We start from the raw sequence: 25,310 nt of genomic DNA on the forward strand, positions 1-25,310 counted from the left end.
AAATGACGCAGGTGTCATGCTGCAAGCAAAGCACTACAGTTTTCATCTGGACTTCATTTCTATAAATATTCATCTGCTCTATTCCATTGTTCCGTGATATAGCCTGCATATCTCCAATGAATATAAGTATCGAGAGCACAGAAGACAGATTCAGTTTGAGCTTCTGTTTCATTTCCCTTATACACAAATATTTGTCTCCTGATGGCTGATAGGAATGTCTCAAGGAAAATAACGAACTGATGCAACACTACCTTTGTATTTGCCATGCAAAAGGCAAACGAGAAATGCAAAATATGAAGCAAAATCTTCCTGAAAAGAAAGGTCCGAAAAAGGAATACAACTAGAGAGAAACACTATAGCACAAAGCAGATTAAGGAAGTGGATTAAGGAGGATTTTTACAGGTACATGTATTACAAGCCATTATGCACAGACATCATAGCTCTACAAGCAGTTAATCTGCAGAATACTATAGCATCAGAAGACTAGCATTCCCTTTGAGGAAAGCAAAACCAGGATCAAATAGTGCAAAAATCCTGCAGGAATGCTCAAAATTATAAAATCAAACATATAAAAATTATAAAATCAAACTCTTCTCCCGCCAAATGGACCAGGTGTTATGCTGGGGGAAAAAAATAAAAAAAATAAAAAATAAAAAAATCAACCTCGGTTGTGGAAGAGTTGCAGCCAAAATCCTCCCTCATTTCCCACCATCCACACTAGAGTGTAAGGCTACCAGCAGAGCCCATGCTTGGCTCCCTGAGTGCCAGGCTTTCACAAAAAACACGCTGCTCAGAGAAGCAACAAACCACCCCGGCTGGAAGGAGAGCGGGAATGGAAAATCCAGGAGCAGGGAAGGAGGAAAGCACCGACAGGGAATGCGTCGGGGTGTCCGGAGGGACTGACTCACCGGGAGGGCGTCGGGCGGTGCGCCGCGGGCGCCGGCAGCGTCTTCCCCGAGCAGCGGCGCGGCCTTGTCGGGCGCCGGCCGCGCCGGGAGGGTGTTGCAGCAGCTGTCGGCCGCCCAGCGCCGCTGGCTCTTGCGCGAGTCGGCGGTGAGCGACACCTCGTGCGAGTAGGAGTGCAGGAAGGCGCGGACGCCGTCGATGCCCACGAAGTGCGAGGCCGGCACGCCGCGCAAGGCGCCGCTGGCCGGCGGCAGCAGCTGCGAGCGGCGCCAGCGCCGCAGGCGCAGCGCCAGCAGCAGCAGCAGGAAGGCGACGAAGAGGCACGACACGGCCGCCACGGCCAGCACCAGCCAGCGCGTCAGGCTGCCGCCGGGCTCGGCCGGCGCCGCCGCGCTGCCCAGCTCCGACAGCAGCTCGGCCACGCTCTCGGCCAGCACCACCGTCAGCGTGGCCGTGGCCGACAGCGCCGGCCGGCCCTGGTCCTTCACCACCACCACCAGGCTGTGCCTGGGCGCGTCGCGGGCCAGCGGCGAGCGCGCCGTGCGCACCTCGCCGCTGTGCAGCCCCACGCGGAACAGCCCCGGCTCCGTCGCCTTGGCCAGCTCGTAGGACAGCCACGCGTTCTGCCCCGCGTCCGCGTCCACCGCCACCACCTTGGCCACCAGCGCGCCGGGCTCCGCCGAGCGCGGCGCCAGCTCCACGCCCGTCCAGCCCGCGCCCGACGCCGCCGCCGCCGCCATCGGCGGGTACAGCACCTGCGGCGCGTTGTCGTTCTCGTCCACGATCAGCAGCCGCACCGACACGTTGCTGCTCAGCGCCGGCGCGCCGCCGTCCTCCGCCCGCACCCACAGCCCCACCTCGCGCACCTCCTCGTAGTCGAACGAGCGCAGCGCGTACAGCGCGCCCGTCTCCGCCTGCACCGACACGTAGGACGACAGCGGCGCGCCCCGCACGCGCCCCTCCGCCAGCCGGTAGCGCACGCGCGCGTTCTGCCCCCAGTCCGCGTCCCACGCCCGCACCGTCAGCACCAGCGCGCCCTCGGCGTTGTTCTCGGGCAGACGGGCGCTGTAGCGCGCCTCCGCGAACACCGGCGCGTTGTCGTTCACGTCCAGCACGCGCAGCGCCAGCACCGCGCTGCTGCGCAGCGACGGCGACCCGCCGTCCGACGCCCACACCGTCACGTTGTACTCCGACACCTCCTCCCGGTCCAGCTCCCGCGCCGTCACCACGCTGTAGTAGTTGTCCAGCGCCCGCTTCAGGCGGAACGGGACGCTCTCCTCGATGCTGCACCGCACCTCGCCGTTGGCGCCCGAGTCGCGGTCCTGCACGTGCAGCAGGGCCACCACCGTCCCCGAAGGCGCGTCCTCCGAGATCTCGTTCAGCGCCGACCGCACCGAAATCTCGGGCGCGTTGTCATTCACGTCCGTCACCGAGATCGTGACTACAGCCGTGTCGGAAAGGCCACCGCCGTCATGGGCTTGCACCTCCATTTCGTAGGAGCTGCCTTCCTCGAAGTCCAGGCTCCTCAACAGTCTGATCAATCCCGTCTCGGGATCCAGAAAGAATTTGTCCGTTTGTATGGCCGTCATTTTTATCACCGAATACTGAACCTCGCTATTAAGTCCGTCGTCAACGTCGGTGGCCGTGAGGGTGAGGAGCGTGGAGCCCACGGGCACGTCCTCGGGCACGCGCACAGCGTACACCGCCTGGCTGAACACGGGCGCGTTGTCGTTGGCGTCCAGCACAGACACGCGGATGCGCGCCGTGCCCGTCCGTGCCGGCTCGCCGCCGTCGCTCGCCCTCAGCACCAGCTCGTGAAACGCCGCCTCCTCCCGGTCCAGCGCCTTGGCCAGCACCAGCTCGGGACGCTTCTCGCCGTCGGCTCCCGCCTGCACGGACAGCGAGAAGTGCTCGTCGCCGCTCAGCTCGTAACTCTGCAAAGAATTCCTTCCCAAGTCCGGGTCGTGAGCCGCGGCCAGAGGGAAGCGCGACCCGGGAGCTGTCGTCTCGCTCATTCTCAGTTCCTTTTCTGCCTCTCGGAAGCTAGGCGCGTTGTCGTTAATGTCGCTGATTTCCACTTCGATCCCGTAAACCTTCATCTCGCCCTCCACGATCACCTCACAGCGCAGCACGCATCGCTCCACCAGCCGGCACAGCTGCTCTCTATCTAGCCTCTCCGCCGTCACCAGGTGGCCGCTGTTCGCATGCAGAGCGAAATATCGCGTCCTATCTGCCGACACCACTCGGGCGCCGCGGTCGCGGAGGGCCGCCAGCTGCAGCGCCAGGTCCTTGGCCACGTCGCCCACGAAAGAGCCCTTGGGCAGCTCCTCGGGCACCGAGTAGCGCAGCTGTCCCCACGCCGCCTCCCACGCCGCCACCAACACGCAGCACAGCAGCGCTCGCTGCCTCCGGCCCCAGAGCCCTTCTCTCGGTGCGCACATCACCGACACGGCTCCGCCGATACCGGTCACCCGGCAACAGCTCCCCGCCGCCCCGACTCTTCGCTTCCGGCTCCGGATCACACTCTTGCTCCGGTTCCCGTCCTCGGTTCCGGCCCCGCCGCCGCCCGCTGTCGCCAGCCTCTCCGCCTCTCTGTAGCTCGGCTCCGATCCGCGGGGCCGCTCGCAGTCCGCACGGCCGCTGACACAGCGAGCGAGCGAGCGAGCCGGGCCGCAGCGGGCGGGGCTGGCTGCAGCGCTCCGCTCCTTCCTCTCCTCTCCTCCGTGGTGAACAGCGGCGCCCGCAGCCTCCGCCCGGCACTGCACGAACGGCTCACAGCGAGCGTCGCCGCCCTGCCTCTTCCGCGGAAACCTTCGGTTCCCGCGGACACGGCGCCTCGGCACATTCCCCTGCGACACGGCCCAGAGCCGGTGCGTTTGCTTCCTCAACGCCTTCTCGTCTTCGAGGAGAAGATCGAATTCATTCTGGTCTTTACGGCGATTATGATCAGAATGGAAGTATAATACATTCTTGATATCTTAGTTGTACTGCATGGCAGGCAAATTATTCGTGTTATTTCTTCCTCAAAGTAATTATCACCCTTACACAATATTATCAGAAGGACATTTACTTCAACGAACTGGAGAGATCATTCTTGTATGGACGTTTTCTTGTCTGTCCAACACTTTACATTCATTTTAATCTTTCATTCATTTATACTTTGTGCTGTTATTCCAATGTCAACAACCGTTATGAAACAGTTCCCCCTGTACGGGTGCAGCTCCCCTCAGCTCTCTGACCAGGTTGTGCATGCACTGCAGATCCTTACTGAAGAGCGTACCACTCGGGACACTTACCACTGATCAGTTTCCCCCGCTATAAATGCAGTCCAGGAGACCACAACAGCTGAAGATTCTTGCCTAACTTCTTTTCACTCAAATGGATTTCCAGGAATATAACTGCCCATTCACCAGAAGGAAATCCCAAGCTACTATGAAGGTAGGAAAAACAAAACAAAACAAAACAAAACAAAGAAAAAAAAAAAACAACCATGGGACATGAGCATGCCAGTGTGCATACAAGTGGAAGATGAGGGCAGAACTTGGTATCAATTGTCAAGAACATATCCGATACATTCGGGGAAAAGCCAAAGAAAGACCACAAAATATCTCCAGCACTAAGCATCTGTTGCCTCTCTCCGTGCTACCCTAGCCCAATAGACAACATCGATTGGCTGCCTGGACATCTGCTCCCCAAGCAGGGACACCAGAGACGGACACGTACATGTACGTGTCTAGCTCAAGTGCCAATTTATTGCTGCGTAGCATAGCTTCTAATAGCCGTACGCGCAACCACCCCGGATACCTGTGGACCCTCTGTTCCACCCATGGTCCCTCCCAATTCTCTTCCCACATCTCCCCCCTCCTTATGATATATATCACGCCCCTTTTTGTCACACCCCCTTTTCTCGTTACAAAAGATATTAGCACAGTACAGCGTTAGCTAAAGGCGATCATTTTCTTCTTCTTGTGACACGCACTGCCATCCATTATTAAGAAGTAGGTTAATATTCACTGTTCACAGGACTAGCTTTTCAAGCATCTGTCGCAATAGTCAAAAGAGCAGGGGCAAGAAGAGCACACCGACACCCAACAATATCACCACCAACAAAACTGCTGATAGAAGAGAGGTAATCCACGAATCTGGTGTTCCCAGCCAATCTAGCCAGCCCTTCCCCTACCAGTCTCAGCAAAATCGATCTTCATACAAGCTCTTCAACAACTCCTCAACCTCTCCCTTGGCTCACTCAATTGCCATTGTTGCATTCTTTGTCCAATCAATACAACAAAAACCTTTGACGCCAGCGTCCTCCAACTCAGAGCAACCGATACCGGTTTGAGCAAGCAAGTAGTCCACAGCCAGCCTTGTTGTGGACAATCCTTCTTTAAGAGCTTCCATGCCATCAATGAGATTTGTCAAAGCCTTTGCTGTGTGGTTAGCGTTCTTCAGCACCCAACAAACTAACCACTCAATCGTCTTAGTATTTTGGACAAGCGCCGTAAGAGCCAAGCAGAGCATCGCGTCCGTGTAGCTAGTCAGTTTTGTGAGTTGTTGCCAGAAATTGCTGGCGCAGCAGCATGGTAGTAGCAACAGCAAAATCCCTAGGCACTGCAAATAGCAAGTATGTGGCTGTTATAAGTCAGTTGCCAGTAACATTATCCTACTTCCTCTATCGTCCATCTCAGCGGAAACGGCCTCTACTCATGAGGGGAATTCACCCCCTGGCACAGGGTGTACATGTCGGGCTGGCAGCCAGGTCGGTCCAGAAGGGAGCTGCACACAAGCATAGCCCTGGCCCAAGACCAATAAAGGTACGGGGTCTTAAGATGTGGGGGGAGGATTGGGAGGGACCGTGGGTGGAACAGAGGGTCCACAGGGATCCGGGGTGGTCGTGTGTATGGCTATTAGAAGCTATGCTACGCAGCAATAAATTGGCACTTGAGCTAGACATGTACATGTACGTGTCCATCTCTGGTGTCCCTGCTCGGGGAGCAGACATCCGGCAGCCAATCAATGTTGTCTATCGGGCTGGGGTAGCATGGAGAGTGGCAATAGCATCAATCATATTTTCCTCATTCTGTCATGCTGAATCAGTGGATCTTGTTCTACATAGTAAGCATTTACATTCATGGCTGTTTTTTGTTTGTTTGTTTGTTTTTAATTAAAAAAAAAAAGGATTAAAACAGTATTTGGGACCAGTTAGAGCACTAGATTAGTGCTTCCATGGAACATCTGCTCCCACATCACCCTTCTGTGATTCTTTGCCTTCACCTTCATAAATGGTGGTGACTCCAGTCTGCACTCCTTCTTCACCTTTGAGACCTCCACTACATAGGCATTTTTTTGCCAAATACTGTATTCTCAGGGAAACATCATTGCCTCAAGGACAGGGACACCATGATCAGGACAGAAATAGCATAGCCCTTGGCATCAGGTATGAAACAAAATCATTCCCTAGCCAAAGACACACTGACCCAAATATGTTCCAGCCTCTAATCCTGCCCCTCAGCTTCAGTACTCTACTGTCACAGTTTTTATCTGCACTGCAGACAACATCCTACTTCTCACCATCTGTCAGACAAGAAAGACAGGGACGTATAATTTTCTGACACTTTATTGAAAGAGAAATATATCGAAGTAGTTCTCTCCACAGAAGGAAATATTCAAGGTCTGGAAGGAAACTGCTCCCCACTCCCAACATTTTAACGGATCTTCCAATCTTTTTAGGGGTCTCTGCCACACTCAGGCCCCGTTCAGACATTCACAGCAAACAAGGCAAAAACATGAAAATTACACAAGGGAAGGACTTCACTGTCATTCTACAGATCTTTTTTTTTTTTTTTTTTTTTTTTTTTTTTGATCTGCATCAACATTATGTAGAATGAAATTTAAAGGATGCACCTCCAACACTCAGGAGATGTTTGAGGCTGTGTGGGGAGAAAATTAGAAGGGCCAAACCCCAACAGGAACTAAATCTGGCTACTGCTCTTAAAGGCTATAAATATGTTTTTACAAATACATAAATAAGAAAAGAAAGAATAATGACAATCACCATCCTTTATAAGATATGAGGGGAAACACATTAACAAGAGATGAGCACCTTACTGACTTCTTGGCCTCAGTCTTTAGCAGCAAGACCAATATTTCTCTGGGTACCCCATCCCCTGACTACCTGGTGGATAGGGATGGGAAGCAGAATGAAGACCTCTTAATCCACAAGGAAGTGGTCAGCAATTTGCTAACCTACTTATACATATGCAAGTCTATGTGTTCAGAAGGGATCCACCTGGGGGTGTATGAGGTATCTGGTGACAATACGTGCCACACAAATTTCAATCATTTACCAGCAGTCCTGGATATCTGGGGAGGTGCCAGTTGACTGGTGGCTACCAAATATGATGCCCATCTGCAAGAAGTGCCAGAATGAGAATCTGGGAAGCTACAGGCCTGTCAGTGCTGGGGAACATCGTGGAGCAGAATATCTTTAACGCCATCACATGGTACTTATGGGGCAACCAGGTGATCAGGCTCATTCAACGGGGCTTAATGAAAGATGGGTCCTCCTTCATGAATCCAGTCTCCTTCTGTACAAGTTGACATGCTAAATGGATGAGGGAAAGGCTGTGGATCTGGTCTACCTTGACTTCAGTAAAGCTTTTGAAAACTCTTTCCCACAGCATTCTCCTGGAGAAGATGGCTGCTCATGGCTTGAATGGGTGTACACTTTACTGGCTGAAAAACTGGCATGTTAGTCAAACCCAAAGAATCTTGGTGAATGGGTAAAATCTAGCTGGAGGCCAGTCAGAAGTGGTGTCCCCCTGTGCTCAGCATCGGAGCCAGCTCCCTTCAGTCTCTTTTAACAATGATCTGGATGAGGCAATTGAGTGCACACTCAGTATGTTTTCAGATGACACCAAGTAAAGCACAAGTGTTGATCTGTTAAAGGGTAGGAAGGCACTGCAGATGAATCTGGATAGGATGGATTGATAGGCCAAAGCCAGCAGTATGTGGTTCAACAAGGCTAAGTGACGTGTCCTTTGTTTGGATCACAGCAATCCCATGCAGTGCTACAGGCTGGGGGAAGACTGGCTTAAAAGCCAGCTGGCTGAAAGGTACTAGGAGCACAGCTATTGTAATAGCACGTCTGTTATCACGGCCACTTCTATCTTCATTCTTGTGGTCAATGTTCAAAGGTTCTTCTTTCCACCAAGAGAACGTCACACACAAAGAATTCTCAAACTACTCCCAGCTGTTATATTTACCTTCCCTATTCATAACAGGCAGAAGGACTTCATCAGAAGAACAATTGCCCAGCCCACTTCTTCACAACGTGCACAAAGCCTATACCTTAGACAGCTCTAAAGACATTTTTTTCCACTACATTAACATGACCTAATATTGTGAAGAGAATAAATGTTATGCAGCTAGTTTATACATATTGATATTTTTTATATTTAGATATTTTTCAGTATTCATAGTAGTAGACCATGTAAGGTACACAGTAGGGAATGAATTCTAAAGAAATCTCTCCCAAAGATCCCAGTAACCTCAATAACATTTCTCAGGCGAAACCCATTGACCAGACAGACTTCAAAGAGTGTAAACCAAACCTTTGTGGCGAATGGAATAAATAAAACAAGCAGAGAAAGGACCACCAGCCCTTCTACAACTCCTCAAACAAAATTCCCCCAACATGTTACCTCAACCCTTCATAACTTCAATGCTTTTCTTTCACCGTCAGAATTTGCAACCAGATCTCACCAAAGAAAAAGTTCAACAAACCTTTTCCCAATCTCACGCACAATGTACAACCACACCATCAAAGTATACCATGAAGGGAGCTACATTTCTCTGCAAGTATCTAAAGCCTCCTAAAGAGATAAGTGACAGAGAGGATTTGTTCCAACAAAGACTGGGTCTTTGTGAATATATCAGTAAGGGAACGTTCCTCTGCTTTATGTGCATGCACTGCTCCACAGAGACATGCCTCTTTGACTAAAATCATGTTTACATCTACTACTCAGAAAAAAAAAAAAAAAAAAAAAAAAGGAGAACACACAAACACCCTGATATCTCCAGTCTTCCACATGAGCTTTAATTTTGATAGGATACACACCTCCTGGCTTACATGGGCAAGGCACCTGAACACATAACACATTCCCCAACAAAGCTAAGCTGCTACTGATAACTCAACCTACATGCAGGGAAGAAACACCAGGAAAAGAAAATATTGGACCAGCAGTAAAAAGAAGCATTCAAAAAGAAAGTGTGGTAGAGAAAATCACTGGACATAGGCCACAGTCTTCTCTCTGCACTGGAAAAGGCCTCCCTAAACCACCAAGACATCACTGAGGTTTTAAGCTGCAAGCAAAGCCCTAGAGAGTTCATCTGGACTTCATTTTAAGAAATGTTCATCAGCTGTCATCTGTTTTTCCATGAGGTGGCCTGCTCATATTCAATGAATATGAAACTGAAAAAGAAAAGGCCTTAATACGGGGACCTTTCTCATGTTAAGTCTTGTGAACAATGAAGACAGATTCAGTCTGAACTTCTGTTTCTTCCCATTATACACAAAATATTGTCTCCAGGTGGATGATAGGACCTTCTCAAATGAGATAAGGATTTGCTGCAATTCAAATGTCGCATTTACCTAGCGCCTATCCAGAAAAGGAAAATATGAAGCACAACCTTCCTGGGAACAAGGACCTGAAAATGTAATTATAGCTATGAAGAAACTCTTTGGCACAAAGTTACAATAAATAGGGGTGAAGTAATGAGGATTCTCACAGGTATTATAAGCCATAATAAGCAGGCATCATCACACCACATGCACAGTTTTTCTGCAAAGCATTTTATTATCAGAGAATTAAAGTTACCTTTCAGGGCAGGGAAACCAGAATAAAATGGTGCATAAATGCTACAGAAATTGACACAAATTAGGAAATCAAACCTTTGACTGAATGATATCACTGCTGAGCTACCTGTTTTCCATATTCAAAACAAAGAAACCCAAACCAAAGCAACAAGAAAACAACAGCAACACAATAAAAACAAAACATACAAACAAACAAAAGCACCACTCACCATCTTCACTCTGCATTCACAGCATTCCGTTGCACAACTCACAATATCCAAGTTCTAGCTATATGGAGGCCACTGGCAAGAGCATTTCATCCAGCGAGATTTTTAGGAAACATGAGAATATCAAAGACTGTCCTGACAGCACTAAACAGTCACACTGAGAATAGAAACAGCTCCACCAACCCAACAAGTCTTTTAGGGTCCTCTGGCATTTTTTTTTACTGACAACAAACAAGGAAAAAATGTGAAAAGGTCAGAAATGGAACAAGAAAATAGGACAAGAATCAGAATCCAATCTCACACTTCACTCAACATTTTCAAAACCTAGTCAAATAATATACAACACAATTTCAAGTGATGAAGCCTAGAAGAACACGTTACCCAGACCGTTATTCCACCACACACACAAAAACAGCAGCACAGATGCATACAAAGACATTCCTTTGCTCATCCCATCTTCATGCAGCAACAGAAAAGCTGAAAAGAGTGTAAAGGAAAAGCATCTAAGTGAAATACGGGGTGCTTAAGATTCTGTTTCAAGACCATGTCAGTCTACTAAAACACTGGCAGGCCTCCTCATTCATTATTAAAATTCACTATTGGAATTTCCTGTTACTGAGAACAGTGAGTGATAAGTGGGCTAATGGAAAAATACATCTTAACCTCTGGATATTTAAATGCCAAAAGGAAAATTCTGGCTATTCCCTCAGCAGAGCAAGGCCCAAAAAAACATAGCACATTCTTCAACACAGCTATGCTGCTACTGATAACTCAACCTACATACCTAGACAGAAAACCAGGAAAAGATAAAATCAGACAAGCACAAGGAAGCATTCAAAGAGAAATCATGGTAGAGAAATTCACTGGAAAGGCAGAATGGTCTTCTCTCCATGCAAGAAAATTTCTGCCTAGAGAACCAAGAAATGACTCAGGTCTTAAATCTTCCTCTGCACTACACATTAGGGGACATCATAGTAAGAAAAGCTCATCTACTCCCATCAGTTCTTCAATGACGTCCTGCTTACCTCAAATGAAAATGAAACTATAAAGGTAAATGACTTATTATGGGGCCTTTTCACATGACAAGTCTTGTGAGCAATTTGTTTCCCTTATACAAAATGTTTAGTCTCCAGATAGCTTATAAGAACTTCTCAAGGGAGAGAAGGATTTGCTGCAATACAAACATTGCATTTTCAAAGGTAAAAGACCTCTCAAAAATGGGAAATATGAATCACATTTCTGCAAGCAAAGCTCTGAAAATGTAATTACAACTAGGAAGAAATGGTACAGCACAATGCAGAATATGGGTGGATTAATGAGGATTTTCACAGATATTGTAAAGTATTATACTAAGAAATCATAACTCTACAAACACAGTTTTTGTACAGAATATTCTGGTATCAGAGGATTAGCATTACCTTTCAAGACAGCAAAACCAGGATCAAACGGTCAAAAATGCTGCAGGCATTGTCAAAAATATGAAATCAAACTTAATATATGCTACAGAAATTAAAGAATTTAACAATCACAATAAAATCGTACAACTGCCCAAACAGTATCACCACTTATCACAAATTCTGTTAAAATTCAGAAGGAATATACCAACTTCACTCCTCCACATTAACAACATTCAGTTGCACCACGCTCAATATTCTCCTTCCAACTGTATCTCAACAGCTAATAAGGGCTTATCATTTTGGGATATCGCAAAGGGAAGCAGAACGGGGAGGGAAAGGCAATGAGCAGGAAGGGAGGCAAGCGCCGAGACGGAGGGCGTCGGGGTGTCCGGAGCGACTGACTCACCGGGAGGGCGTCGGGCGGTGCGCCGCGGGCGCCGGCAGCGTCTTCCCCGAGCAGCGGCGCGGCCTTGTCGGGCGCCGGCCGCGCCGGGAGGGTGTTGCAGCAGCTGTCGGCCGCCCAGCGCCGCTGGCTCTTGCGCGAGTCGGCGGTGAGCGACACCTCGTGCGAGTAGGAGTGCAGGAAGGCGCGGACGCCGTCGATGCCCACGAAGTGCGAGGCCGGCACGCCGCGCAAGGCGCCGCTGGCCGGCGGCAGCAGCTGCGAGCGGCGCCAGCGCCGCAGGCGCAGCGCCAGCAGCAGCAGCAGGAAGGCGACGAAGAGGCACGACACGGCCGCCACGGCCAGCACCAGCCAGCGCGTCAGGCTGCCGCCGGGCTCGGCCGGCGCCGCCGCGCTGCCCAGCTCCGACAGCAGCTCGGCCACGCTCTCGGCCAGCACCACCGTCAGCGTGGCCGTGGCCGACAGCGCCGGCCGGCCCTGGTCCTTCACCACCACCACCAGGCTGTGCCTGGGCGCGTCGCGGGCCAGCGGCGAGCGCGCCGTGCGCACCTCGCCGCTGTGCAGCCCCACGCGGAACAGCCCCGGCTCCGTCGCCTTGGCCAGCTCGTAGGACAGCCACGCGTTCTGCCCCGCGTCCGCGTCCACCGCCACCACCTTGGCCACCAGCGCGCCGGGCTCCGCCGAGCGCGGCGCCAGCTCCACGCCCGTCCAGCCCGCGCCCGACGCCGCCGCCATCGGCGGGTACAGCACCTGCGGCGCGTTGTCGTTCTCGTCCACGATCAGCAGCCGCACCGACACGTTGCTGCTCAGCGCCGGCGCGCCGCCGTCCTCCGCCCGCACCCACAGCCCCACCTCGCGCACCTCCTCGTAGTCGAACGAGCGCAGCGCGTACAGCGCGCCCGTCTCCGCCTGCACCGACACGTAGGACGACAGCGGCGCGCCCCGCACGCGCCCCTCCGCCAGCCGGTAGCGCACGCGCGCGTTCTGCCCCCAGTCCGCGTCCCACGCCCGCACCGTCAGCACCAGCGCGCCCTCGGCGTTGTTCTCGGGCAGACGGGCGCTGTAGCGCGCCTCCGCGAACACCGGCGCGTTGTCGTTCACGTCCAGCACGCGCAGCGCCAGCACCGCGCTGCTGCGCAGCGACGGCGACCCGCCGTCCGACGCCCACACCGTCACGTTGTACTCCGACACCTCCTCCCGGTCCAGCTCCCGCGCCGTCACCACGCTGTAGTAATTGTCCAGCGCCCGCTCCAGGCGGAACGGGACGCTCTCCTCGATGCTGCACCGCACCTCGCCGTTGGCGCCCGAGTCGCGGTCCTGCACGTGCAGAAGGGCCACCACCGTCCCCGAAGGCGCGTCCTCCGAGATCTCGCTCAGCGCCGACGACACAGTCAGCTCGGGCGCGTTGTCGTTCACGTCTGTCACCGAGATCGAGACCGTAGTCGTGTCGAAAAGCTCTCCGACATCGTGTGCCTTTACCTCCATTTCGTAGGAGTCGCCTTCCTCGAAGTCCAGGCTCCTCAACAGCCTGATCGATCCCGTCTCGGGATCCAGGTGGAAGATCTTCGAGAATTTCTTGGAAATCCCTTTAAATGAGTATTTCACTTTGCCGTTGAGTCCGTCGTCGGCGTCGGTGGCCGTGAGGGTGAGGAGCGAGGAGTCCACGGGCACGTCCTCGGGCACGCGCACAGCGTACACCGCCTGGCTGAACACGGGCGCGTTATCGTTGGCGTCCAGCACAGACACGCGGATGCGCGCCGTGCCCGTCCGTGCCGGCTCGCCGCCGTCGCTCGCCCTCAGCACCAGCTCGTGAAACGCCGCCTCCTCCCGGTCCAGCGCCTTGGCCAGCACCAGCTCGGGACGCTTCTCGCCGTCGGCTCCCGCCTGCACGGACAGCGAGAAGTGCTCGTCGCCGCTCAGCTCGTAGCTCTGCAGGGAATTCACTCCCACATCCGGGTCGTGAGCCTTAGGCAGGGGAAAGCGCGAACCGGGAGCAGTCATCTCGCTCATTCTCAGTTCATTTTCTCCTTCCCCAAAGCCGGGGGCGTTGTCGTTAATGTCCGTGATTTCAACTTCGATCCTGTAAACTTTCATCTCGCCCTCCACGATCACCTCACAGCGCAGCACGCATCGCTGCACGCCCTCGCACAGCTGCTCTCTATCCAGCCTCTCCGCCGTCACCAGGTGGCCGCTGTTCGCATGCAGAGCGAAATACCGCGTCCTACCTCGGTCCAGGATACGGGCACCGCGGTCGCGGAGGACCGCCAGCTGCAGCGCCAGGTCCTTGGCCACGTCGCCCACGAAAGAGCCCTTGGGCAGCTCCTCGGGCACCGAGTAGCGCAGCTGCCCCCACGCCGCCTCCCACGCCGCCACCAACACGCAGCACAGCAGCGCTCGCTGCCTCAGGCCCCAGAGCCCTTCTCTCGCCGCGCACATCTCCGCCACGGCCCCGCCGCCACGGGACGCCCGCAGAGAGCTCCGCCGCTCGACTCTTCGCTTAGGGCTTCGGATCAGACTCCTTCTCCGGCTCCTGCTCCCTTTCCCTTTTCCGGTACCGGCCCCGCCGCCGTCCGCTATCGCCAGCCCCTCCGCCTCGCTGGACCTCTGTGTAGCTCTGCTCCGTACCGCGGGGCTGCTCGCATCCCGCACGGCCGCCGATACAGCGAGCGAGCGAGCCGGGCCGCAGCGGGCGGGGCTGGCTGCAGCGCTCCGCTCCTTCCTCTCCTCTCCTCCGTGGTGAACAGCGGCGCCCGCAGCCTCCGCCCGGCACTGCACGCACGGCTCACAGCGAGCGCCGCCGCCCTGCCTCTTCCGCGGAAACCTTCGGTCGCCGCGGACACGCAGCCACGGCACATTCCCCTGCGACACGGCCCGAAGTCGGTGCGTTTGCTTCCGTAACGGCTCTTCTTCTTCGAGGAGAAGATCGAATTCATTCTGGTCTTCAGGTTGGTTATGAGCACAGGGAATGTAGAGGGCTTCCCTTGGTATCTTAGTTCTACTGCATGGCAGGTAACATTACTCGTTCTAATTTGACCTCAAAGTAATTATCACCGTTACAAAATGTTTGCAGGACTGTCACTTCAAGGAATTGCAGAGATCGTTTCTGCAGTCCTTCTTGAATGAATATTTCCTTGTCTTTCCAACTATTTATGTTCATTTAAATCTTACGTTCATTGATAATTTGTGCTGTCGTTCCAATGTCAACAACTGATATAAAACAGTACTCCCTGTACATGTGCAGCATCATGGAGTAAACAGGTGCCTTCTCTACTCTGAGAAGCCTGGGCACTCACTCCACATCCCTGTTATTTAGCAAAGCAGTCTGGGCACTTGCCTCTGATCAGTTTCCCCCACTACAAATGCAGTCTTGGAGATCACAACAGCAGAAGATGCTTTTCTAACTTCCATTCACTTTAACGGTTTTCCAGAAAAATGCCTACCCACAAAACAGAAGAAAACCCCAGGGCATTCACTTTGAATGTAACAGAGAACCATGGGACACGAGCATGACAGTGTACACAGAGGTGTAAGACGAGGGCAGAACTTGGCATCACTTATCAAACATGTCCAATACATTCATTTGAGAAAAAGCCGAAGAAGACCATGAAATATCTCGAGCATTAAGCATCTATCATATTTTCCTGATTCTGTCATGCTGAATCACTGGATCTCATTCTACACAGTCAGCATTCACATTCATGGCTAATGGTTATTACATCAGTACTTGGCATCAGTTACAGCCCTAGATTATTGCCTTCATGGAACACCTGCTCCCACAGTACACTTCTGCTCTTCTTTGACTTCACCTTCATAAATGGTGGTGACTCCAGTCTGCACCCTTTCACCTCAGAGTTCCATATGTACTTTCTGCCAAATACTTTATTCTCAGGGAAACATCATTGCCTCTAAGGACAGGGACACCATGATCAGAAGAGAAATGGCATAGCCCTTGGCATCAGGCATGAAACCAGAGCATTCCCCAGCCAAAGGCACACTGATCCAACTATTTTCAAGGCTCTGAGCCTGCCTCTCACCCTTTAGACTCTGCAATCACAGTCTTTATCTGCATCAAAGACAACATCCTACTTCTCACCATTGGTGAGAGCAGAAAGACAAGGGCATATATTTTTCTCTGACACTTTACTGAAAGACAGATATATCAAAGTAGTTCTTTTCTAGTACATGTACCAGTCTTTTTAGGGGTCTCTGGCACGCTCAGGCCCAGTCCACAGCAAACAAGGCAAAAAAGTGAAAATTGCACAAATGAAGGACTTCACTGTCACTCTACAGATCTTTTTTTTTTTTTTTTTTTTTTTTTAAATCTGCCTCAACACTAGATAGAATGAAATTCAAGGGATGTACTTCCATTACTCAGGATATGTTTCAGACTGCGTGCAGTGAAAATTAGAAGGGCCAAACCCAGCTGGAGCTCAAGCTGGCTATTGGTCTTAAAGACATCGAAAATTATTTTATAAACACAAAAACAAGAAAAGGAGGACCGAATACAAGCTCCATCCGTTATTGGATGAGGAGGGGAGACACTGTGACAAGTGATGATCTCCCTAATGTGTTTTTGGTCTCAGTCTTTAGCAACAAGACCTATTTTTCTCTGGGTACCCCATCCCCTGACTACCTGCTAGATAGGGACAGGAAGCAGAATGAAGACCTCAGAATCCATGAGGAAATGGTCAGCAACCTGATAAACTACTTAGACATATGCAAGTCTATGGGGCCAGAAGGCTAAGTGACGTGTCCTTTGTTTGGGTCACAGCAATCCCATGCAGTGCTACAGACTGGGGAAAGAAGATTGGCTGAAAAGCTGGCTGTCCGAAAGCTACCTGCGTGTATTGGTAAATAGCCAGTAGTGTGGCCAAGAGATCATCAGCATCCGGACTTGTATCAGAAATAGTCTGGCCAGCAGGACTATGGAAGTGATTGTCCCTCTGTACTCGGCTCTCGTGAGGCTGCACCTCAAATACTGTGATCAGTTTTGGTCTCCTCACTACAGGAAGGTTACTGAGGTGCTGAAGCAGGTCAAAGCAGGGCAACGGAGCTGTTGAAGGGTCTAGAGAACAGGTTTCATTAGGAGTGGCTGATGAAGCTGAGGTTCTGTAGTCTACAGCAAAGGAGGCTCAGGGCAGATCTTATCGTGTTCTACAATTACCTTAAAGGGGGGCTATAGCAAAGTGGGAATCAGCCTGTTGCCAAGAACCGTGGGATAAAACATTAGGAAATGGCCTCAGATTGCTGCAGTGGAGGTTTACATTGGATATTAGGGAATTCTGTTTCACTGTAAAGATTGTGAAGTATTCAGCAAGGCTGCCCATCAATGTAGTTGAGTCACCAATATTAGAGGTCTTCAGAAGTGTGTAGATGGAGAGCTTAGTGATGTGGTTTAAAGGTAAACTTGGCAGTGCTAGGGTAAATGTTGGGCTAGATGATCTAAGAGGTCTTTTCCAACCTAAACGATTCCAGGATACTAGGAACACAGCTGTTGTCATTGCACGTGTCTGTTATCAAAACCACTTCCAGCTCCATTCTTGAGAGGTAAGGGTTCAAAGGATCCTCTTTCCACCGAGATAATGTCACACACAAAGAATTCTCAAACTACTCCCAGCTGTTATGTTTGCCTTCCCTATTCATAACAGGCAGAAGGACTTCATTAAAAGACCAATTGCCCAGCCCACTTCTTCACAACGTGCACAGAGACTATACCATGGACAGCTCCAAAGACATTTCTTTCCACTACATTAACATGACCTAACATTGTGAAGAAAATAAATGTTATGCAGCTAGTTTATACACACTGATATTTTTTTTTTTAGATATTTTTCAGTATTCATAGTAGTGTGTTGAGGGATTTTTGAAACAGCAATGATCCCATGGCTTGCTGCAACTGAGCAAACCAAGCTGTCAGGAACGCCTCTGAGAAGTTCTCATGACCGTGTTCCCACATCGCCCAAATGAGGAATTAAGAGAAATATTGTTGCCAGCAGCTGGCTTCAAGGACAAGTTCTACATGACTGCTAATCACAAGGGGGATGTTTTCTTGCAGGTGGGGTTGTTTCCTTGTAGTTGTTTGTCTGCGTACTTTTGACCAATAATCTTGTGTGAGACACTATCCAACCCTGTTAAATTCACTATAAAAGTCAGGCTGTTTGGGTAATAAAATGGAGCATGATCTGACCATACTGGTGTCTGTTGTGCTTTGTGTCCTTCTTTCGGGCGGTCATCCTGCATCAGTAGTAAAATACATAAGGTAGACAGTAGGGGATGAATTCTCAAGAAAGCTCTCCCAAATATCCCAGAAAACTTAATAATATTTCTCAGGCAAAACCTATTGACCAGACAGACTTCAAAGAGTGTAAACCACAACTTTGTGGGCAATGGAATAACTAAAACAAGCAGAGAAAGGACCACCAGCCCTTCTACAACTTCTCACACAAAATTCCCCCAGCACGTCACCTCAAACCTTCATAACTTCAATGCTTTTTTTCACCATCAGAATTTGCAAGCAAATCTCATCAAAGGAAAAGTTCAACAAAAGTTTTCCCAATCTCACACACAATGTATAAGCACACCTTCAAAGTATACCATGAAGGGAGCTACATTTATCTGCAAGTATCTAAAGCCTCCTAAAAAGGGATAAGGAACAGAGAGGATTCTTTCCGCAACAAAGACTGGGTCCTCGTAAATACAGCAGTAACGAAATGTCCCTCTGCTTTAAGTGTAATTGTTGTTCCACAGAGACATGCCTCTTCCACTAAAACCATTCAGCTTCTGTTTCTTGCCATTATACACAAAATTTTGTTGTCTGGTGGCTGATAGGACCTTCTAAAAGGACATAAATATTTGCTGCAATTCAAATGTCGCATTTGCAAATGTAAAAGCCCTAGCCAGAAAAGGAAAATATGAAGCACAACCTCCCTGGGAATATGGACCTGAAAATGCAATTATAGCTATGTAGAAACTCTTTGGCACAGAGTTATAATAAATAGGAGTGAAGTAATGAGCATTCTCACAGGTATTATAAGCCATAATATGCAGGCATCATAACACCACATGCACAGTTTTTCTACAAAGCATTTTATTACCAGATATTTAAAGTTACCTTTCAGGGCAAGAAAACCAGGATAAAATGGTGTATAAATGCTGCAGGAATTGGCACATATTAGGAAGTCAAACCTTTGACTGAACGATATCACTGCTGAGCTACTTCTTTTCCACATTCAAAAAACAAAACAAACAAAACAAACAAACAAACAAAAAAAAAAACAACAAGCAAAAAACAAGAGCAACATAATAAAACCAAACAGAAACAAACAAACCAAAATTCCACCCACCATCTTTGCTCTGCATTCACAGCATTCTTTTGTACCACTCACAACATCCAACTTCTAGCTATATTAAGGCCACTGGCAAGAGCATTTCATCCAGTGACATTTTAAGGAAACATAAGGATATTAAAGACTGTCCTGACAGCACTAAACAGTCACACTGGGAATGGAAACAGCTCTCACACTCCTATAACTCAAATAGATACTCCAATCTTTTCAGGGTTCTCTGGCATTTTGTCATTGACAACAAAGAAAGCAAAAACGTGAAAAAGACAGAAAAGGAACATGAAAACAGGACAAGAATCCAATCTCAAACTTCACACAACATTTTTAAACCTGGCCAAATATTATGTAGCACAAAATAAAGCCTAAAAAGACACGTTACCCAGGCCATTATTCCACCACACACACTAAAACAGCAGCACAGAAGAATACATAGACATTTCTCTGCTCAACCCATCTTCACCCAGCAAGAGAACAGTTGCAAGGAGTAGAAAGGAAAAGCAGCTAAGTGAAACATGAGGTCCTTGAATATTGTTTCAAGACCATTCCAATCCACTAAAACACAGTGCAGGCATTCTCATGCATTATTAGAATTCACTACCATAATTTGCTGTTACCAAGAATAGCAAGTGCTCAATGGGTTAATGGAAAGATGCATCTTGCCTTCCAGATATTCTAACATGGAAAGGAAAATTCCACCTATTTTGTCACTAGAGCAAGGCCCATAAAAGCATATCACATTCCTCAACACAGCTATGCTGTTACTCATAATCAGTCTACCCAGGTAAACAAAAGACTAGGAAAAGATAAAATCAGACAAGCAAAAAAAGCATTCAAAGAGAAAGCGTGGTAGAGAAATTTACAGGAAAGATGGCATGGTCTTCTCTGCATGCAGGGAAACACCTCCCGAGAGCACCAAGAAATGGCTCAGGTCTCAAGTCTTCCTCTGGACTTTACAGTAGGGACATCATAGCAAGACAAGCTCATCGACTCTCATCAGTTTTTTCCATGCTGTGCCCTGCTTATCTCAAATGAAAACAAAAGTATAAATGTAAATGACTTACTATGGGGCCTTTTCTCATGATAAATCTAGTGAGCAATTCCCTTATACACTACCTCTTGTCTCCAGATGGCTTATAAGACCTTCTCAAGGGAGAGAAGGATTTGCTGCAATACAAACTTTGCATTTTCAAATGTAAAAATCCTCTCAAAAAAGGGAAATATGAAGCACAACCTTCATTGAAACAAATGCTTAAAAATGGAATTACAACTAGGAAGAAACGCTACACCCCAATGCAGATAGCGGTAGACTAATGAGGATTCTCACAGGTATTAGAGGGTATTATACTAAGGAATCAAACCTCTGCATACACAGCTTTTGTACAGAACATTTTGGCATCAGAGGATTAGCGTTGCCCTTCAGGAAAGCAAAACCAGGATCAAATGGTCAATTCTGCTGCAGGCATTGTCAAAATTATGAAATCAAACTTAATATATGCTACAGAAGTTGGCATTCACAATAAAATCGTACCACTGCCCAAACAATATCACCACTTATCACAAATTCTCTTCAAATTCAGAACCAACGTCCCAACTTCACTCCTCTACATTTACAGCATTCAGTTGCACCACGCTCACTAATCACCTTCGAACTCTATCTCAAGAGCTAATAAGGACTTATCATTCTGGAACATCGTGAGGGGAAGCAGAACGCCGAGGGAAAGGCAAGGAGAAAGAAGGGAGGCAAGCGCCGAGACGGAGGGCGTCGGGGTGTCCGGAGCGACTGACTCACCGGGAGGGCGTCGGGCGGTGCGCCGCGGGCGCCGGCAGCGTCTTCCCCGAGCAGCGGCGCGGCCTTGTCGGGCGCCGGCCGCGCCGGGAGGGTGTTGCAGCAGCTGTCGGCCGCCCAGCGCCGCTGGCTCTTGCGCGAGTCGGCGGTGAGCGACACCTCGTGCGAGTAGGAGTGCAGGAAGGCGCGGACGCCGTCGATGCCCACGAAGTGCGAGGCCGGCACGCCGCGCAAGGCGCCGCTGGCCGGCGGCAGCAGCTGCGAGCGGCGCCAGCGCCGCAGGCGCAGCGCCAGCAGCAGCAGCAGGAAGGCGACGAAGAGGCACGACACGGCCGCCACGGCCAGCACCAGCCAGCGCGTCAGGCTGCCGCCGGGCTCGGCCGGCGCCGCCGCGCTGCCCAGCTCCGACAGCAGCTCGGCCACGCTCTCGGCCAGCACCACCGTCAGCGTGGCCGTGGCCGACAGCGCCGGCCGGCCCTGGTCCTTCACCACCACCACCAGGCTGTGCCTGGGCGCGTCGCGGGCCAGCGGCGAGCGCGCCGTGCGCACCTCGCCGCTGTGCAGCCCCACGCGGAACAGCCCCGGCTCCGTCGCCTTGGCCAGCTCGTAGGACAGCCACGCGTTCTGCCCCGCGTCCGCGTCCACCGCCACCACCTTGGCCACCAGCGCGCCGGGCTCCGCCGAGCGCGGCGCCAGCTCCACGCCCGTCCAGCCCGCGCCCGACGCCGCCGCCATCGGCGGGTACAGCACCTGCGGCGCGTTGTCGTTCTCGTCCACGATCAGCAGCCGCACCGACACGTTGCTGCTCAGCGCCGGCGCGCCGCCGTCCTCCGCCCGCACCCACAGCCCCACCTCGCGCACCTCCTCGTAGTCGAACGAGCGCAGCGCGTACAGCGCGCCCGTCTCCGCCTGCACCGACACGTAGGACGACAGCGGCGCGCCCCGCACGCGCCCCTCCGCCAGCCGGTAGCGCACGCGCGCGTTCTGCCCCCAGTCCGCGTCCCACGCCCGCACCGTCAGCACCAGCGCGCCCTCGGCGTTGTTCTCGGGCAGACGGGCGCTGTAGCGCGCCTCCGCGAACACCGGCGCGTTGTCGTTCACGTCCAGCACGCGCAGCGCCAGCACCGCGCTGCTGCGCAGCGACGGCGACCCGCCGTCCGACGCCCACACCGTCACGTTGTACTCCGACACCTCCTCCCGGTCCAGCTCCCGCGCCGTCACCACGCTGTAGTAGCTGCCCACCGAGCTCCGCAGACGGAACGGCACGTCGCCGACCAGCGAGCACCGCACCTCGCCGTTGGCGCCCGAGTCGCGGTCCTGCACGTGCAGCAGGGCCACCACCGTCCCCGAAGGCGCGTCCTCCGAGATCTCGCTCAGCGCCGACCGCACCGAAATCTCGGGCGCGTTGTCGTTCACGTCCATCACCGAGATCACCACCTTCGCCGTGTCGAAAAGGCCACCGCCATCGTGTGCCTGCACCTCCATTTCGTAGGAGTCGCCTTCCTCGAAGTCCAGGCTCCTCAACAGCCTGATAGATCCCGTCTCGGGATCCAGGTAGAAAATTTCCGATGCTAGGTCTGTCGCTTTCTTAAGGGAGTATTTCACATTCGCGTTGATTCCCTCGTCGGCGTCGGTGGCCGTGAGGGTGAGCAGGGTGGAGCCCACGGGCACGTCCTCGGGCACGCGCGCAGCGTACACCGCCTGGCTGAACACGGGCGCGTTGTCGTTGGCGTCCAGCACAGACACGCGGATGCGCGCCGTGCCCGTCCGTGCCGGCTCGCCGCCGTCGCTCGCCCTCAGCACCAGCTCGTGAAACGCCGCCTCCTCCCGGTCCAGCGCCTTGGCCAGCACCAGCTCGGGACGCTTCTCGCCGTCGGCTCCCGCCTGCACGGACAGCGAGAAGTGCTCGTCGCCGCTCAGCTCGTAGCTCTGCAGGGAATTCACTCCCACGTCCGGGTCGCGAGCCTCGACCAGGGGGAAGCGCGACCCGGCAGGTGTCAACTCGCTCATTCTCAGTTCCTTTTCAGCCTCTCGGAAGCTGGGGGCGTTGTCGTTAATGTCCGTGATTTCCACTTCGATCTCGTAAACTTTCATCTCGCCTTCCACGATCACCTCACAGCGCAGCACGCATCGCTCCACCAGCCGGCACAGCTGCTCTCTATCTAGCCTCTCCGCCGTCACCAGGTGGCCGCTGTTCGCATGCAGAGCGAAATACTGCGTCCTATCTGCCGACACCACTCGGGCGCCACTGTCGCGGATCGCCGTCAACTGTAGCGCCAGGTCCTTGGCCACGTCGCCCACGAAAGAGCCCTTGGGCAGCTCCTCGGGCACCGAGTAGCGCAGCTGTCCCCACGCCGCCTCCCACGCCGCCACCAACACGCAGCACAGCAGCGCTCGCTGCCTCCGGCCCCAGCGCCCTTCTCTCGGTGTGCACATCTCCGCCACGGACCCGCCGCCACCGGACGCCCGCAGATAACTCACCGCCGCCGCCCCGACTCTTCACCTTCGACTCTGGCTCAGTCTCTCGCTCCGGTTCCAGCCTCCACCTCCAGGACACTCGCTTCGGCTTACACTGTCGCTCCGGCTCCTTCTCCGGTGACCGGTCCCGCCGCCTCCCGGTCTCTCCGACCCATCTGCCTCGCTGGAGCCCCGCTCCGGTTCCGCTTGGAAGCTCGCAGTCCGCCAGTCCGCCGACACAGCGAGCGAGCGAGCCGAGCTGCAGCGGGCGGGGCTGGCTGCTGAGCTCCGCTCCTTCCTCTCCTCTCCTCCGTGGTGAACAGCGGCGCCCGCAGCCTCCGCCCGGCACTGCACGCACGGCTCACAGCGAGCGCCGCCGCCCTGCCTCGTCCGCGGAAACCTTCCGTCCACGCGAACACGGCGCCACGGCATATTCCCTGCGACGTTGCCCAACCCCGGTGTTTTTGCCTTCTCCTTCGAGGAGAGGATCGAATGCATTGTGGTTTTCACAGCGGTCATGATCCGAGTGAAGGCGGAGGAATCCTCTGTAGTCTTCGTTCTACCGCATGGCAAGTAGAATTCATATTATTTCGATCTCTAAAATAGTCGTTAGACTCAACCTAGTATTGCAGAAGCACCACGTCTTTCATGAATTCCAACCTTCATTCTTGCCTTCTGTCTGTATTGAAAGTTTATTCGGCTTTCACAGTATGTATGATCATGTAAAATCTACGTTCAGTTGTAATTTGTGCTGTTGTTTCAATGTCAGCAACTGATATGAAACAGTTCCCCCTGTCAGGGTGCCGCATCAAGGAACCAGCAGCTTCCCTCAGCTCTCTGAAAAGGCTGTGCACCCACTCCACATCACTGTTACTGAGCAAACCACTCTGCGCACTTGCCACTGATCAGTTTACCCCACTATAATGCAATCTTGGAGACCATAACACTTGAACACCTGGTATTGCTTTTGTTCACTTAAATCAATTTACAGAATAATGTCTTCTCATACACAAAAAGAAAACCCCATGCATTCACTATGAAGGTAGCAAAGACCTGGCCACACCAGTGTATGCAGAGATGTAAGATGAGGGCAGTTCTTGGCGTCAGCTGTTAAACACTTCCCAGTACATTCATTTGCGAATATGCCAAAGTTAGACCAGGAAATGTCTCCAGCACTAAACATCAATCGTATTTTCTTGATTCTGTCATGCAGAATCAGTGGGTCTCATTTTACATCGTAAGCATTGAAATTCATGGCTAATAGATCTTATTGTACAGCCAGCACTATAGAACACAGGACATAATACAGGCTGGCAGACCCTCTGTTTTCAGTCCTCCAGGAGATGAGAACATCCCACAGGTAGCTGGCATTGGCCTGAAGCACTCCACACCAGTTCGTACCATGTTCCTTTGTGTAACCAGCATCCCACTGGAGGATCAGAGGTAATGTAGGTATGCAGTGCTTCAGGATCTACTGCTATCACTTAAAAGCAGCAATGGGTAGGAAATCATGCCTGTCTTCCCCATAGTTTCTTTCCTGCAAAGCAGTAGCATGGCTCTCTGTTTGTTGTTGTTGGTTGGTTGGTTGGTTGGTTTGGTTTTTATTTTTTTGATTCTAGATTCTGGACTTGCTTTCCTTTCTTTTCAGTTGGGATACGCCCTCATGGGAGACAAGCCCACAGGCACAAATGCAGGTGTAAGACAACAACAGTACTTGGGATGAGTTACAGCTCTAGTTCAGCACTTCCAGAGGACATCACCCTTCTGCTCTTCTTTGTCTTCACTTTCATAAGTAGTGATGACTCCAGTTGCACCCTTTCAGTTCTGACACTCACCCTACAGGCACTTTTTTTGCCAAAGACTTTATTCTCAGGAAAACACCATTGCCTCTAAGGACAGGGACACCGTGTTCAGAGCAGAAATGGCACAGGCCTTGG

General features: G+C 51.8%; 3 protein-coding genes across 3 annotated transcripts; all 3 read right to left on the reverse strand.

Moving 5' to 3' along the window:
- Positions 1–698: 698 nt before the first annotated feature.
- Positions 699–3,347, reverse strand: LOC311214692 (protocadherin gamma-A10-like; the record flags this gene model as incomplete). The annotated part of the gene is made up of 2 exons (XM_084295418.1): positions 699–815; positions 909–3,347. The coding sequence occupies 2 exons, from the start codon at positions 3,345–3,347 to the stop codon at positions 699–701; spliced, it is 2,556 nt and encodes an 851-aa protein (XP_084151544.1).
- A 2,256-nt stretch (positions 3,348–5,603) lies between these two features.
- On the reverse strand, positions 5,604–14,223 carry LOC311214693 (protocadherin gamma-A5-like; the record flags this gene model as incomplete). The annotated part of the gene is made up of 3 exons (XM_084295419.1): positions 5,604–5,697; positions 7,251–7,312; positions 11,791–14,223. 3 exons carry the CDS (start codon positions 14,221–14,223, stop codon positions 5,604–5,606), a joined length of 2,589 nt encoding a protein of 862 aa, XP_084151545.1.
- Positions 14,224–20,764: 6,541 nt separating this feature from the next.
- LOC311214694 (protocadherin gamma-A5-like) lies at positions 20,765–23,352 on the reverse strand (the record flags this gene model as incomplete). The annotated part of the gene is made up of 2 exons (XM_084295420.1): positions 20,765–20,812; positions 20,920–23,352. The coding sequence occupies 2 exons, from the start codon at positions 23,350–23,352 to the stop codon at positions 20,765–20,767; spliced, it is 2,481 nt and encodes an 826-aa protein (XP_084151546.1).
- Positions 23,353–25,310: the final 1,958 nt, after the last annotated feature.

This window comes from Netta rufina (genome assembly GCF_964035555.1).
Source record: "Netta rufina genome assembly, chromosome: 14".
NCBI classification, from domain to species: Eukaryota; Metazoa; Chordata; class Aves; order Anseriformes; family Anatidae; genus Netta; species Netta rufina.